Source organism: Monopterus albus, unplaced genomic scaffold (genome assembly GCF_001952655.1).
Source record: "Monopterus albus unplaced genomic scaffold, M_albus_1.0 scaffold134.1, whole genome shotgun sequence".
In the NCBI taxonomy this organism is placed as follows: Eukaryota; Metazoa; Chordata; class Actinopteri; order Synbranchiformes; family Synbranchidae; genus Monopterus; species Monopterus albus.
In genome coordinates, this window is record NW_018128014.1 from 2,376,768 (window position 1) to 2,390,299 (window position 13,532).

The 13,532-nt window shown below is 44.1% G+C and overlaps 2 protein-coding genes across 2 annotated transcripts in view; one reads left to right on the forward strand and one right to left on the reverse strand.

Moving 5' to 3' along the window:
- Positions 1 to 12,220, reverse strand: part of dusp16 (dual specificity phosphatase 16) — a 21,966-nt gene extending 9,746 nt beyond the window's left edge. Inside the window, exons 1-3 of the mRNA XM_020613421.1 lie at positions 11,927 to 12,220; positions 4,726 to 5,406; positions 2,321 to 2,459 (exon numbers count right to left, since the gene is read on the reverse strand). Coding sequence (XP_020469077.1) covers positions 2,321 to 2,459; positions 4,726 to 4,983 — 397 coding nt within the window. The 5' untranslated portion in view covers positions 4,984 to 5,406; positions 11,927 to 12,220. The remainder of the gene's footprint in view (positions 1 to 2,320; positions 2,460 to 4,725; positions 5,407 to 11,926) is intronic.
- gpr19 (G protein-coupled receptor 19) overlaps positions 11,475 to 13,532 on the forward strand; it is a 10,108-nt gene continuing 8,050 nt past the window's right edge. Inside the window, exon 1 of the mRNA XM_020613425.1 lies at positions 11,475 to 11,529. The gene's annotated coding sequence lies outside the window, so the exon portion shown is untranslated. The remainder of the gene's footprint in view (positions 11,530 to 13,532) is intronic.

Consider the following 13,532-nt stretch of genomic DNA (forward strand, 5'->3'; position numbering starts at 1 on the left):
TGACTGTTGACTGCTGCACATGCTGCTCCCATGCAGCATACATTTTCTATTATATTCTTATATATTTTTATTATATCTCTGCATTTGCTGCTTAAAGTGCCTTAGATTTTGTGTTATTTATTTATCTACTTTATATTTCATTTGTATTTTGTGGCATTCATGTGGACGGCAAAGTAAGAATTTCATTGTACAGGGAAACACATTTCCTAACTGTGCATATGACAAAATAAACACTTTGAACTTTGATTGATGTTTATCATTTGGGGTTGAAGTTATAAACGGGACACATCCTGTAGGAGAGACGCCGCTCGTTTCTGAGATCGCCAAACTAATCCTGCTGGTTTAAATGTCTTTGTTACTGGATGGAGTTTGCTGATTTCAGCCGCCTCCTTTCTGCCCTTTGTCCACTGGTGTGGAGTCCGACAGGCAGTTGGGGAAGAAAGGCGCACATGCATCGTATTTTATTTCAATACCGGTAATAACCGAATGTGCCCGGTATGATAACCGTCCATTTTCATACCGTGGTGTACCGTGAAACTGACCCTAGAGTCAGTTTCAGTATGTTCATGGTTAATATCTACTGCACAATAACAGAGAAGATCTTTTGAAAAGTGTTTTAATGATTAACTGCTCATGTTTACAGTATGTTCCTGCCTCAAATGTCAAAGTCAGAACTGATCTTGTTTTGTTTTCTGTGGACTTCCCTTTAAAGCTTCCCCTCCTGTCATCAGCCACAAACAGGTTCCTCACTGAGAGGAGCTGCTGCTGGGAAACAGTTCAATCTCTGGCCCAATGACTTTGGAAAGCCCAGAGTCATTGTTGTTGTCGTTTTGTTATGTGTGAGGGTGGAGCTGTCAGTGCAGCATTACATCATAGTTACATAACATAACCCTCCGTGGAAAGAAGGGAGGACGTCTGCAGTCGCGCCACCTGTCGCTCCAGCTCATACACAGCTTCATCACAGGTGACTGAGCTCAGGCTCATCAGGCTGCTGTGAACCTGAACAGAAAGCTGTGAAACAGGCCCACTAAAACCACACAGCTGCTCCGTTGTGCTGCAAAGACATTAGTGAGGATTTACATTTATAGTCATGGCCAAAAATATTGGCACCGCTGCATTTCTGTCAGACAACACATCACTTCTCCCAGAAAATTGCTGCAATCCCATATTCTTTGTAATTCTCCGGTTTATTCCTTTTGTTTGCATTGGAGCAATGCAAAGAAATCAGAAAAAGGCCAAATCTGGTCCAGCCCACCCAGAACTCCAAACATGGGCTGGACAGAATTAGTGACACCCTCAACTTAATATCTGGTAGCACAGCCTTTGGACAAAATAACTGAAACCAGTCACTTCCTGTAAACATCAGTGAGTTTCTTCCACCTCTCTTCTTTTGCCAGGTGCTCCAGGGCTCTCTGATTTGAAAGCTTCCTTTTCCTCTGCAGAGGCTTATGTTGCCAGACTGCAGATCCCCATGTCACTGGTGATGGCTGTTGATCACTATTCTTTACATGGCTAACATGGTTTTGTAGTTAATGTGCACATACATAACTCATGGTTCCTATTGCACTAGGAGAGTATCTACCCTGAAGTAGAAGCCAAAAAAAGTCAGTCAAAACAGCATTCTAAGAAGTGCCATCGTTCTTGGTTCCTCCGTTGTGAACACACAAAAAGGCTGTACTCTTCCCCTTTGTTCTAAGAGCTCTGAAAAAGCCCCTCTGCTCTGAAATGGCATACTAATGATGGAAATGAGCACAGTGGCAGCAGTGCTCATGTAAATGCACAACAGAGATGGAGCGTAGAAGAAACGTTAACTGCGACTGAACTTTAATATGCTTGAATAAACCGACAACCATATTTCCAAGCTGCAGTCACATAGTCGCATGCAGCCAAATCATCTGGTTCAGTAACTGAACAACAGTGGGACCTAAAAGCCTGGCTCTCACAGTCTCTTCTGGAGGAAGAGGTGATGTAGAAACACCCTCCCCCTCCTCTCGTGTGTTCCTAACACCAGCGATGTCTCAGGTGACTTACAGCTGGCGCTCCGACAGCAGAGCTCTCTCCTGACCTTTAACATCAGCCGCAGCATCAGTCTGTGGTGGTAAATCAGCTGCTGAGGCACTCTCTCTTCCCTTATTTTGTGTCCCTGAATGGGAATGCCTTAAAATACATACTGCCTGTGAACAAACGTGCAACTTCCAGCCACAGAACCAAACTGGGACTCCTTGGTAAATAAGAACACCAAAAAATGAGCCCCAAGCCTCAGTAAATGTCCCCCTGAGGGCTTGTAGGAGGCGGAGGATTGAGGTGAGGCAGGACTCACCTGAAAGCAGGTGGACAGAGGGAAAACTCCTCTCCAGCTTAACCAACAGGACACCGAGGAAAGACTCAGAGCTGAGAGCCGCCGGGTCTGAAGAACTCTGATCGTATACGACGACCTCCTGGTCACCCTGCAGCTCCAACTACAACACAAAGACAGGAGTATCTGAGTGCACAGGACCGTTTTACACAACGATATTCCAGAAGATCCACAGTGTTTTGCACATACCTCTTGAGGGGTCAGTTTTGGTGATGCAAATTTTTTAAACAGCAAAGTGAACAGTGAATTAAACCAGTTTCTTCTTTACTTTTAGTAAATCTCTCTCTCTCACACACACACACACACACACACACACAGACACACACACACACAGACACAGTTTCATCTTATCTTAGCTATACTATCGTGAGCCAAAGTGTTGATCCACAAAATAATCAGGATTCATCCTCTGGGAATCATCACGAGCGTAACCGTGAGGAACTGTGACATTTTATTGGTTAACCGATTCACGCCGATTAAGTACCAATGAAAATCTTTTGTGGTTGCAGCCCTCATCTCTAAACCAAGACCCCAGGCAATGAAACATAACACTAAGACATTTTATGATGTTACATTTAAAAAAAACCTGCGTTTGGCAGTTTGTTCTGATGCCCAGCATCACCTGCATCCTCATCTTTCTACGCAGTAGGTAAAGTCGGTCTGTGGCCTCCCTCGGCTGAACACACGGAGCCTAAACCACAGCGGTCTGGCTGCTCTCTTGCTTCTTCTCACTTGAGGAAGCAGCTTTCTCTCCTTCAGTGCACACAGAATTAATGACAGCTCATAAACGTACGGAAACTGTTGCCTCGGTAATAAAAGAGCAGCCGAGCTTCAGTAAAGCTGTTATTCCAATTTAACACGACACCACAAACCAGGAGGAGCGGCCGCTGCGACTCCAGACCCTCGTTGTTAAATATGCTCTTCTGAGGTTGGACGCCCTCATTCAGCTGAAGAGAAATGCAGGGAAACGTCAGGGTACAACAAGAAAACTGGACCAAGTTGTCAATGCTGTAAATACAGGGAGCAGAGGACTTCACACCGAGATCCTTACCAAGGAGCAGGGTTTCTTTCTTAGTTTGGATTCTTAGTGTCCAGACTGAAAAAGCAATGGTTGCCTCCAATTTTGGAGTTTTCTTTAACTACTGTGTGACTGAAGAAGGTTTAACTAAGTGTGGATGTCGTCCAGCAGTAACACCAGACTTTAACACAGAGACCATCGGTCTGAGAGCGCGTCTACATTAAGCCGAGTGAATTCTAAAACACTTTTGTTGTTCCAAAACAACATCCGTCCACACTGGGTGTTTCAGTACGTTTCTACTGTGCATGTGTCGAGCACACAAACAAGCCACACAAAAACAACTAGCAAAGAAGAAACGGTGAGCAGGAGGCAAAATTTTCTTTTCTAACAAAGAAAGGAGTCGTCCATGGACACGGCAGAAAAACAGCAGATAATAAAGACAGCAACGCTGGTGTGAAGCCAGCCGCCAACACTGTTACTGTCACTGTGTTCCTTCTAGGGCCCCCTGCAAGGCGACTAGTCGAATCATCAGTCAAGAGTCAGTCGACTGAGACTCTCCTAGTCGAGCCCGTTTTTATTTTATTTCATTTTTTTGTCAGCCAGTGTGCATGACAACAGAAGGCAGCCCCAGGCCACTAGTTTGCCATTTTCTCCTCATTTTGCTGTGCTGAGCAGCGGTTTGCTCAGGGCTTCCCCCTCTGGTCTGGTGAACGGATGGATACCCACTTCAATGGGGACACTGATCTGGTCTGACGACACCATTTAACGAGGAGATAAGAACAACAAAACTTGGCTATAACGTGTCAGAAGAAAAAACTGCCTATAAGCGCATTGTTTCAACAGAAATCCAAGTGTGCTGCCCGTCTCGTTATTCCGACCAATCCATACACAGACCAACGTTAGATGTCCTCAATTTAAATAGGTCGCAGTTTAAATCTGGCATCATATGCAGCTGTCTTTTATTGATTTTTAAATGCTCAGAAATATGATCCTCTCTCTTTTTTGCATTTAATATCAATGCTGATGTGGTCGACGTCATCACTGAAACTCATGCCAGGTCATTTTCTGACAGTCTAGGCTGTGTATATATTTTTAAAAAAGGACAAATAGTCAAATAGTCGCACTGAAGAGCCTACTGACAAAATGCTCAGTCAGGCACAGACCTAGTAACTTCTTCTTTCCCTTCTGGATTAAGTTCAAGAAACACTGAAATGGCAGGTACTGTTTGGTCTCTGATATATCAGCGTTTTTCAAAGCTGCGTTTTCGTCTGAACAGACAGACAAAACAAAGAGGTCAGTCCAAATGCTAAATGTTTCAGGTGTGTTGGACAGGTGAAGCTCCTGCACCCACCTTCTTCCTGGCTGAGTGCTGCAGCAGCTCAGTGATCTGGACTTTGTCCTGCTGCAGCCTCCTCTTCATCAGCTTGGAGCAGTTCACATTCACTGCCTCCAGGATGTGTGAGGCGTTGTAGTCCACGAAAGGCCGGCTGTCAATCAGCACCACACGGTCCAGCCCCCCTTCCAGCAGGGCCACCAGAGCCTCTGCCCCAATGGGCCGCACCATGCCAGGCCTCAGCATCCCGTACCTGGAACCCGAACGCTCTGACATGTCAAACCTTTTTTTTTCCTCCCCTCCCTCCCCCCCACCCCCTCCCTCTCTGTTCTTGGCCCTGCAAAGTGATGCAGCCCGGCGATGAACCTCAAACGATGAAGAGCTCCATTGTGTCGGCCCAGTATGATGTCATCCTGATGGCGCTTGGCAGCCCAAAACTCTGGGACGAGAAACACCGAGAGACAGACAGACAGAGAGAGAGAGAGAGACAGAGAGAGGCCTCGCTCTGCCCTGAGAAGCAAAACAGCCAAACCCCTCTAACTCTCTCTGTTGTTACAGTGTATGTTTGTGTGTGTGTTGAGTGTGTCGGGGGTCATTCACAGCACAGCAGGTGTGAAACTAAAGGGGTCTTTTCTCTTGGACCAGGCGCCGAAGACACCGCATCTGATCCTGGTCCTCATCCTGAAGTGGTTTCGGACTCTGGGACACAGAGGAGACAAGGACACCGAGTTAGACTTGGGTTCATCACACACATTTATCATGTCATCCCCCCTAACCCCCAGTCACACACACAAGCTCCCCCCTATGGACAGACAGACAGAACACTGGACCTCTGCAGACATACACCCATGCTCACACCTCTTCCTAAAGCCTGAAATTTGCACTGAGCTGCTCCTTATAATGTTACTACACTCTTTTGCTACCAACATGCTGCTGATTATGTCCCATACATCCCTTTTTATTTGTTCATAGTTTTATACCGACGTATACAATTGTGTGTTATGTAAATAATGTGTCTGTCTTTTAAGCCGAGAGCTGCTGGAAAACATTTCGTTGTGCTATGCATAATGACAATAAAGATTCTTGACTGCCAAAGTTTCAGCTGTATTTTTACCATGACAGAGCAGCAAAGTTTCACTTCTGCTGTCTTTACCACCCAGAGTCAGAGCCTGCTGGAGGCATGTGAAGGCTGCTGTGTTCACTGCACCTCAGGACGATTCTGTTCCCTGTGAATCTTTCATTAATGTTCTGTGCAACATCAGTGCTTCATGTCGCATCAGGTGTAACTAGAGCTAATTTGTTAGTTTGTTTCACCAGGAACCAGAAATAGTGCAACAGACACCAGTGTGCAGCCACTGCCCCGGTTAGGTTTGAATAGTGAAGTTAAAACATCCAAACAGATACAGGACAGATCAAACTTACCAGGGTGTACGCATGTGACTGTGTTCACACAAACATGATGTGTGTCGTGTTATAGATGGTCATGGTGTGCTGGTTTAATTTAAACGATTTATCAGTCAATCTGATGTTTTCTATGTAAAAACCTAGGTCTGAAACTGTTCAACAATTGTGGTATCTGTATTACAGTAGTTGAGTACAAGTACAAAGCCGCAGAAAATGGAAATACTCAGAGGTTCAGTACTTGAGTAAAAGTACTCTGTTACTATGCACCACTGACGCTGTGTGGACAGCGGCATCAGCCTAGTCCAGAGTGTCACCCTGAGTGAAGCGGAGAGTTTGAACTTCCCATCAACCTGTCCCTCCTCTCCTCTCCTCTCTGCACACCGACTCAGGGCTGCGCAGCAGGAAATTCCCTCATGTTGTGAAGCCAGCAGTTACACAGTCGACTTGGGCACAAAGAAACTTCCCAGACGAGTTCCTCCTCCAACAGCCCACACGCCGTCACACACTCCATGAGCCCAGAAAACTCTAAAAAAAAAAAATAGAATTTTTTCTTTCCTACTGCGTCCACTCTGCTGAATCTGACACATCTGCTCACACTCAGCTGCTCTCAGCCTCTGTTCATTCATTCAGGCTGGAGTCACATTTCCAGTGTCACCATCCAAACTCTTGCAGCTTTCAGGAAACTCACAATCACAATTTACTGTTTCCAAACTCTGATCCAGTGTCTTCCAAGAGGAGGTCAAAGCTAGAGCTTTGTTAGGGCAGTGGTTCTGAGAATGGGGCCTGCGGCACCCGGGAGGGCCTTGGGAGCAGGTCAGGGGGGCCCCAAGATTATCATTGTCCTTTCATTCTTAATCATGTGTCACCCACAGACTGTATATAAAGGGTGGACAAACCCACCATTCCTGAAGAGCAGTTCTGAAGCTCAAGTCTGGCCACCGCCATATTGGTACAACTTCACTCTGCCTGCTATGTCTAATCCAAAGATGGGCAAAGAGGCGGAGTTTAATACATATCTACGCTGCAGATAATCACAACTCACTGTTTCTGGTTGTCACGTAACATGCTCTCCAGCTAAGGAGGCTTTCAGGAGGATCACGAGATAGAAAGATCTGACATAGAAAACAGAGCTGAAAGAATCGTGACTGCATGTCTGAGACGACCGAACCTGAGCCACTGAAGTCACACTCAACACTGCTGGGCTAATGGCATCCAAATAGAAAACAATGGAAACCAGGATCAGATTAGAAAGAGCCTCGGGCTTCAGATAATGAGCATTTCGTATACTGACTGCCCTGATTCATCGATTGCTTAGTTTATAAAATATCAGAAAATTGTAAAAAATCTCCATCCCATTGTCCCAGAGGATGAAACAACCAACAACACAACAAGATTCAATTTACAACCATGTAAAACAGAAGTCTTCATATGTGAGAGACACTTTTGGCATTAACATGCAAATTCATGAAGGTTTCACATTTTTGCACTTCCTCTAATGTAAAGGTGCGGGAAGCAGGAAACAAACAGGACCCCATCATCCTGATTTGAGCTTTTCACCAGTGCACTATTTCATCACCAGCCTCTTAGTTACTGGTGACCCAGTTGGTTTCAGGTGGAGTAAAACATATCAAGTGCTGATGTTACAGACGAACCAGCAACATCTTCAGAACTGACAGTGCTGTCGGAAAGTTGGACTGCACACAGAAGCGCGCACGGCCGTGGCATTTCTCTGTCAGCGTGTTGGCGGCTTTACTGAGCAAAAAGAGCAGAAAGCAGAATAAAAGAGGCTCAACTTCACCTTTATCCCAAACCAAGAGGATGTGTGAAACCTGCAGGCAGCAGGCGGCTGGACGCTGCTCTCTAACCTCGTGTTCTACTTCACATTATAGACCAGGAGCAATGGGACTCCAATTATGGCTTTTCAAGCCGCAACATTCCTCTGCAGACATCTGATCTCTGTCAAATTAGCAGCTACAGAATCCTCTGAACAGATGGCATCAGAAAAACCTCACCCGTATCACATCTCTCCAGACAACAACAAATATCTGTAGAATGATGTTTCACAGAGAATGTTCAGCAAGGAAAGTGTTTCTCAGCCCTGCACCAGTAACAGGCTCTGCATGTCAAGAGGACTAGATCTGCCACACAGGTCTTTCTGTAGTGATACAAACCTGCTCCAATTAAAGCCCAGACCTGGAACATTAATGTAGTTTCCATTATTTTATTTCTAGCTGAATGTGCCGTCCAAATACTTTCAGTCTGGACCTACAGATGAACTTTTGTCAACTGCTGCTTCCAAAGTCAACAAGTCAACGTTCTCATCAAACCAACACACACACACACACACACACACACACACACACACACACGTTCAGTATCAAAAAAACAAAAACAAAAAACAAACAAACCTCAAATTCCCTTTCACTGGCTGCATTTCTAATCAGCACAGCCAATGAAGCCAATGAACATGCATTCATTTTAGTTCAAATGTGACCTGTAAAGCAGCACAGCCACTGAAAACCAAAACAACACTTACAGCTGCTTCACATCTAATCTCCGGTGAACGTACTGGTGCTTCCCCAAACTGATTCCGTTCGTATTTCTGAGTCAACTCGACCAGTCTGGTAAAAGTGGAAGTCATCATTTAATACAGTTCTTATGTTTGTCCTGGTGCAGAGGTCAAAAAACTAGAGGTGTGGTTTCTGCCTCCCAACAACTCGCAACTGGAGCAACACAATTAATCAACTGATAATAAAAATAACCTGCCTTACAATTCATTGGTTCAACCGTTCCTCAAACAAAAACAGTACAAACATGTCAAAGACTCTCAAATGAGAAACTTGTTTTCTGTCACTGTAAATTGTGTGTTTGCAGACTCGGACACTGTAACAGGTCTTCTGTTGCTTTTTTAATGTTTCACTGGCTAAACAATAAACTGCTTAATCAAAAAATAATCAGCAGGTTAATCAATAATGAATAATATTCAGTGTGGTGACGTAAGAGGCGAGCATTCACCAGGAAACCAGACCGGAGTCGTGATAAAGATCGGATAAAGCTGTCTGCCTGTTTCCTGCTTCTCTATGCTCTGACACTGCACCTGTGGCAGGTGTGTGTTTGAGACCTGTCATCCGACTTGGACCAAAGGTTAGTGACTCCACCGTGATAGCAGCCAATCAGAAGGCTTTCCTCTCTTGCTGACATCACAGAGGTTTAACTCAAAAAGGAGAGGTTGACCTCACCTCAGCCAAAACCTACACCAATGTAAACATTATTTTAAAAAGTGGAGCTGTTGGATTAGAGACAGGTGTTCCTAATAAACTGACCACTGAGTGTAATTGTAGATGTTAGCATTTCCATTTTTCTGAGCACAACAAGCTCCAGTGATGGAGAAGTCCACAACACACAGAAAAACAGACTTTTAATCGTATTCCAAATCCGATTCCATGTCAATGCTGCAAGCTCCACCTGCTGGTGGAGGACCAAGAGACACAGCTGAAAGCTCCAGAACAGCTGCCACAAAGACCTTGTGAGATTATTTTGTCAGTCATAAAATTAGTTCCTTTTGATTAATCAGTTTGTTCAAGCCAACCTTTAACAGCACGTCCAAGAGATGATGAGACAACATCACACCCACATGGCCAAACTGCTTGTTACCACAAAATCAAACACATCTGCACATTGCAACAGTAATTTCACACACACACACGCACACACACACAGTCATCAGTCAGCGTGTCAGAAACAGACATTCAACAGGCCTAATGTCTGCAAACTACACAAGTGTTTCACTCCTCTGACTCGATGGTAAGCAGAGGATCAGCCCTGCGGCTCACTGCCAATCTGACACCATGTTCTCATCCAGAGCTGTGAAGTCATCCCGCCTCGAGCACCATATTCCTGGACTCAGTCGCTCATCTGGACGCCTACGTCTGCGCCCTGAGGCACTGCACGGCCAACAAACCAGCGAAAGTTTGATTCATGGGTTCATCAAAGATGGAGCAGAGATCCCAAAAGAAATGGCAGGTTACTATGCCAATACTCAGTGGATTATGAAAGGAGGCACACACCCCGTCCAGAGACCAGCAGCGCCAGTGAACGTGGTAATGTGTGAGTCCAGACCCTGGTCCAACTCATCGCTCTGTGCCACAGACCTCCACTGTTGTCCGTTGTCCACCAGCTATTAACCCCCCCCCAGTGAGCCCCACCGCTGCACTGGGGGGCAGGTTTCTCCTCAGGAAACACGGGAGGCGTCTGTTTCTAACAAACAGCTCCAACACATGTGCAGCAGCATCAACAGAGCAAGACCAACTGCAGACACTGGGCCGTTCTGAGCCTTTGGAGCAGTTTGTTAGTATCAAATACATGGAGTGCAGTAAAAAGTACAACATTTGCCTCTGAAATGTTGTGAAGTCCAAGTATGAAGTGTCAGAAATGGAAATACCCAAATGAAGTACACCTCAAAACAGAACCTAAGTACAGTACTTGAGTAAATGTACGTAGTTGCGTGTCCATCTGTCTCATGTTTACGCACTGATTTTAAAATGGCCTTTAAATTCCCTCCCTGTGAAAAACAAAGCCATCAATTCTCAGAGCTCAATACCGACTTCCTCAATGAGACTGAAATCACAGGATACAATAAAACCTCAGTCAGTCATAAATTGAATTCAGACCAAGCATCTGTCTGGTCTGATCTGGGGTCTGTGATGTGACAGCTGAACATCTGTCCAGTAATCCACGGTTTATTAAACCTACATGATGTGGATCAGCGTCCACTAAAGCCCTACTGCGCTGTGGTACATTCACTACTGTGCAACACTTTGGGTCAACTTTAACTTAAACTGGTCCACATCAATGCTGCATTAAAGTCTCCTTTTATTTAGGGGATAATTTTGTTAAATCTAAGGCTTCACTTAATGGCTGTGAATAAAAAGTTGTGTTAACTGACTTGAACAAGTGTATAAACTTGTTTGGGTCAGATCTCAACAGAATTTCACATAAATCTGGATTTTTTTAAGGACGTATCTGTTATTACTGGTTATAAACAGTGATTTAAAGGGTAAACAGTTGATGGTGGTGTGAAAGCGTTGAGTAACAGTAACCAGTGTATATTCACATTAAATATCTCTATTTTAATGAGGTCTGGTGGTGAAAAAGGGGGGCGCACTTCGCTAAATGTAACTTTAATGTCAACTAATAAAATGTTGTATGAACAGGATGTAATGAGAAAAAGGAGTATAAAATGAGTTTGGGTCAAATTTCCAGAAACCCATACCAATCTGGACGTTTTCCTCCAACAGTGATATTTGTGATAAACATTATGAAAACAGTAACACTAACCGGTTTATAATGAAAACAGTAACACTAACCGGTTTATACTCTATTAAACTGTCCTTTTAATTAGGCTTGGTGCTGGATGAGGTAGGACGGTTATTTTGTTAAATGTCGCGTTAAACTTTAGTGTCAGTTAATAAAAAGTTGTGTTAACGGTGTTTAATAAGTAAATGAGCACAAACCGACGTGGGATCAACGGTGACACGACTCTGATCGACGTTTTCAGGTGCTGCGTTCGCGTTTCTTCGAGCGTTAGCTTCGCTGCTCTGACATTTTGTTGGTGTGTGTCGATGTTAGCGACCCGCCGCCAGGCCGATGCCTATAGAAACAACCTACACAGCGACAGTTCTCATATCCATGTTCACGCAGGACATTACCTTCGTCTTCAACAGACACACAGCCCAAACTTTGACTTTAGGCCTCGTTAATGTAACTTTATCTAACGCTGATTTATACTTTAACCAGAAACCTTCTGTAAACTCACCGTATGAAAACTCGACGTCAAAGCCCAGACAGCACCTCAACCGCCCGGGCTGGTTTAAAGATGTTGTTTGACTTGATGTAGCGGAATCGAGTTTATAAAATAGAAAGTAGAGGCGCTAAAGTTGGACTAAACGAGAAGAGGAACTCGCTGCCATGAGAGATGAGGTCACTGCGATAAAAATAAAACGATGTCGTCATCGACGCTCCATTCAGGCGGCTTAAAGGCGCAGTGCGTCCCCACTGGGCCGACAGAAAAGAACTGCGGCTTTAAAGAGACGCTTCACGCGGACAGAGCAGGTTCCTGTGTGGAACAAACGTGCTGGAACTGGAGCTGAACTGCTCAGCGTGTTTATTGTGTTAAGGCAGAAGGATCGGTGACAGCCTCCTAACCATGAACCAACTGGTCGATAATACACGTTTATTCCTTCACAACGAGCTTCAGGTGCCACTTGGTATACACGGCTTAAAACCGTTTGGCCTCACTATTAATAAAACACAAGTGTGAAATAATGACTGTACTTGATTGTGATATCCACTCAGTAGATGGCATAAGGGTCAAACAAGTTGTAACATAGAGGTATGTATGAATTAAGATAAGTAAATCTATCCATTATCTATATCGCTTGTCCTGGAGCCAGTCCCAGTGGACACTGGGCGAGAGGCGGGGTCCACCTGGACAGGTCACCTGTCAACCTAAGGTGCATGTCTTTGGACTGTGTTCAATTAATTTGGAAATGTAAGGAGGAAAACTCTTATTAGACAAAATTCAAGGGGAGGTTTTAATGTATTAGAATTTAAAACTATCAATAGTATATTTAAGATTAATTGGCTAAAAGGGGTGTTTTGCTGGTTTGTCATTCCCAATTTTATGTTTGGTAAGTGTGATGGTTTAGGATTTTTGCTTTCCTGTCATTCTATTTCAGGTAAATAACCTGTAAAACCTGCCCCTGACACATGGAAAATTGCGGTGTAAAACATGTCAAGTTTAGCATGTGCATCGTCAATTGGGTGGCAACTGATGATTCGCTGTGGCGCCCCCTACCGGGGAACAGCCAAAAGTAGAGGAAGAATGCTAGACTGTGGTTCTAATAAAGGTTTGAAAAAAGGATTCAAGTATGGAAGACTACACCTGCCAAACAAATATAGGTTCACTGTTAACAGGCAACCCTGCAGGTCAACAACCCCAATTAATCAGTCAATCAAAACACTGTGTTTTACAGTTGACTGACAAGAGACAGAATAAATGTGACCAATACACATTGTACAGTATTAAAATATTACGATTTTTTGTTTTTTTTGTTTAAATTATTCCTTGCATGTCCAACAAACCTGGCCAATAAATCTGGTTCTGATTCTAAAAGTTTAAATAGAAAAAATACAAATTATATAAAAGAGAATAAAACACTGAATCATAAATGAGCAGCACAAACTTAGAAACAGATAAACTATGACAGAAAATATTCTAGTCAAAAAGCTAGCTTTTATCTTTATGTGTAAAACACTTTCAGCTGCTCTCAGCTCTTCTTCAGACTGTGCAACAGCTCAGAGCATAAAAATAAAAATCTGCCTCAAACGCTTTGGAACTAGTAAATCAGTGTCCAGAAACT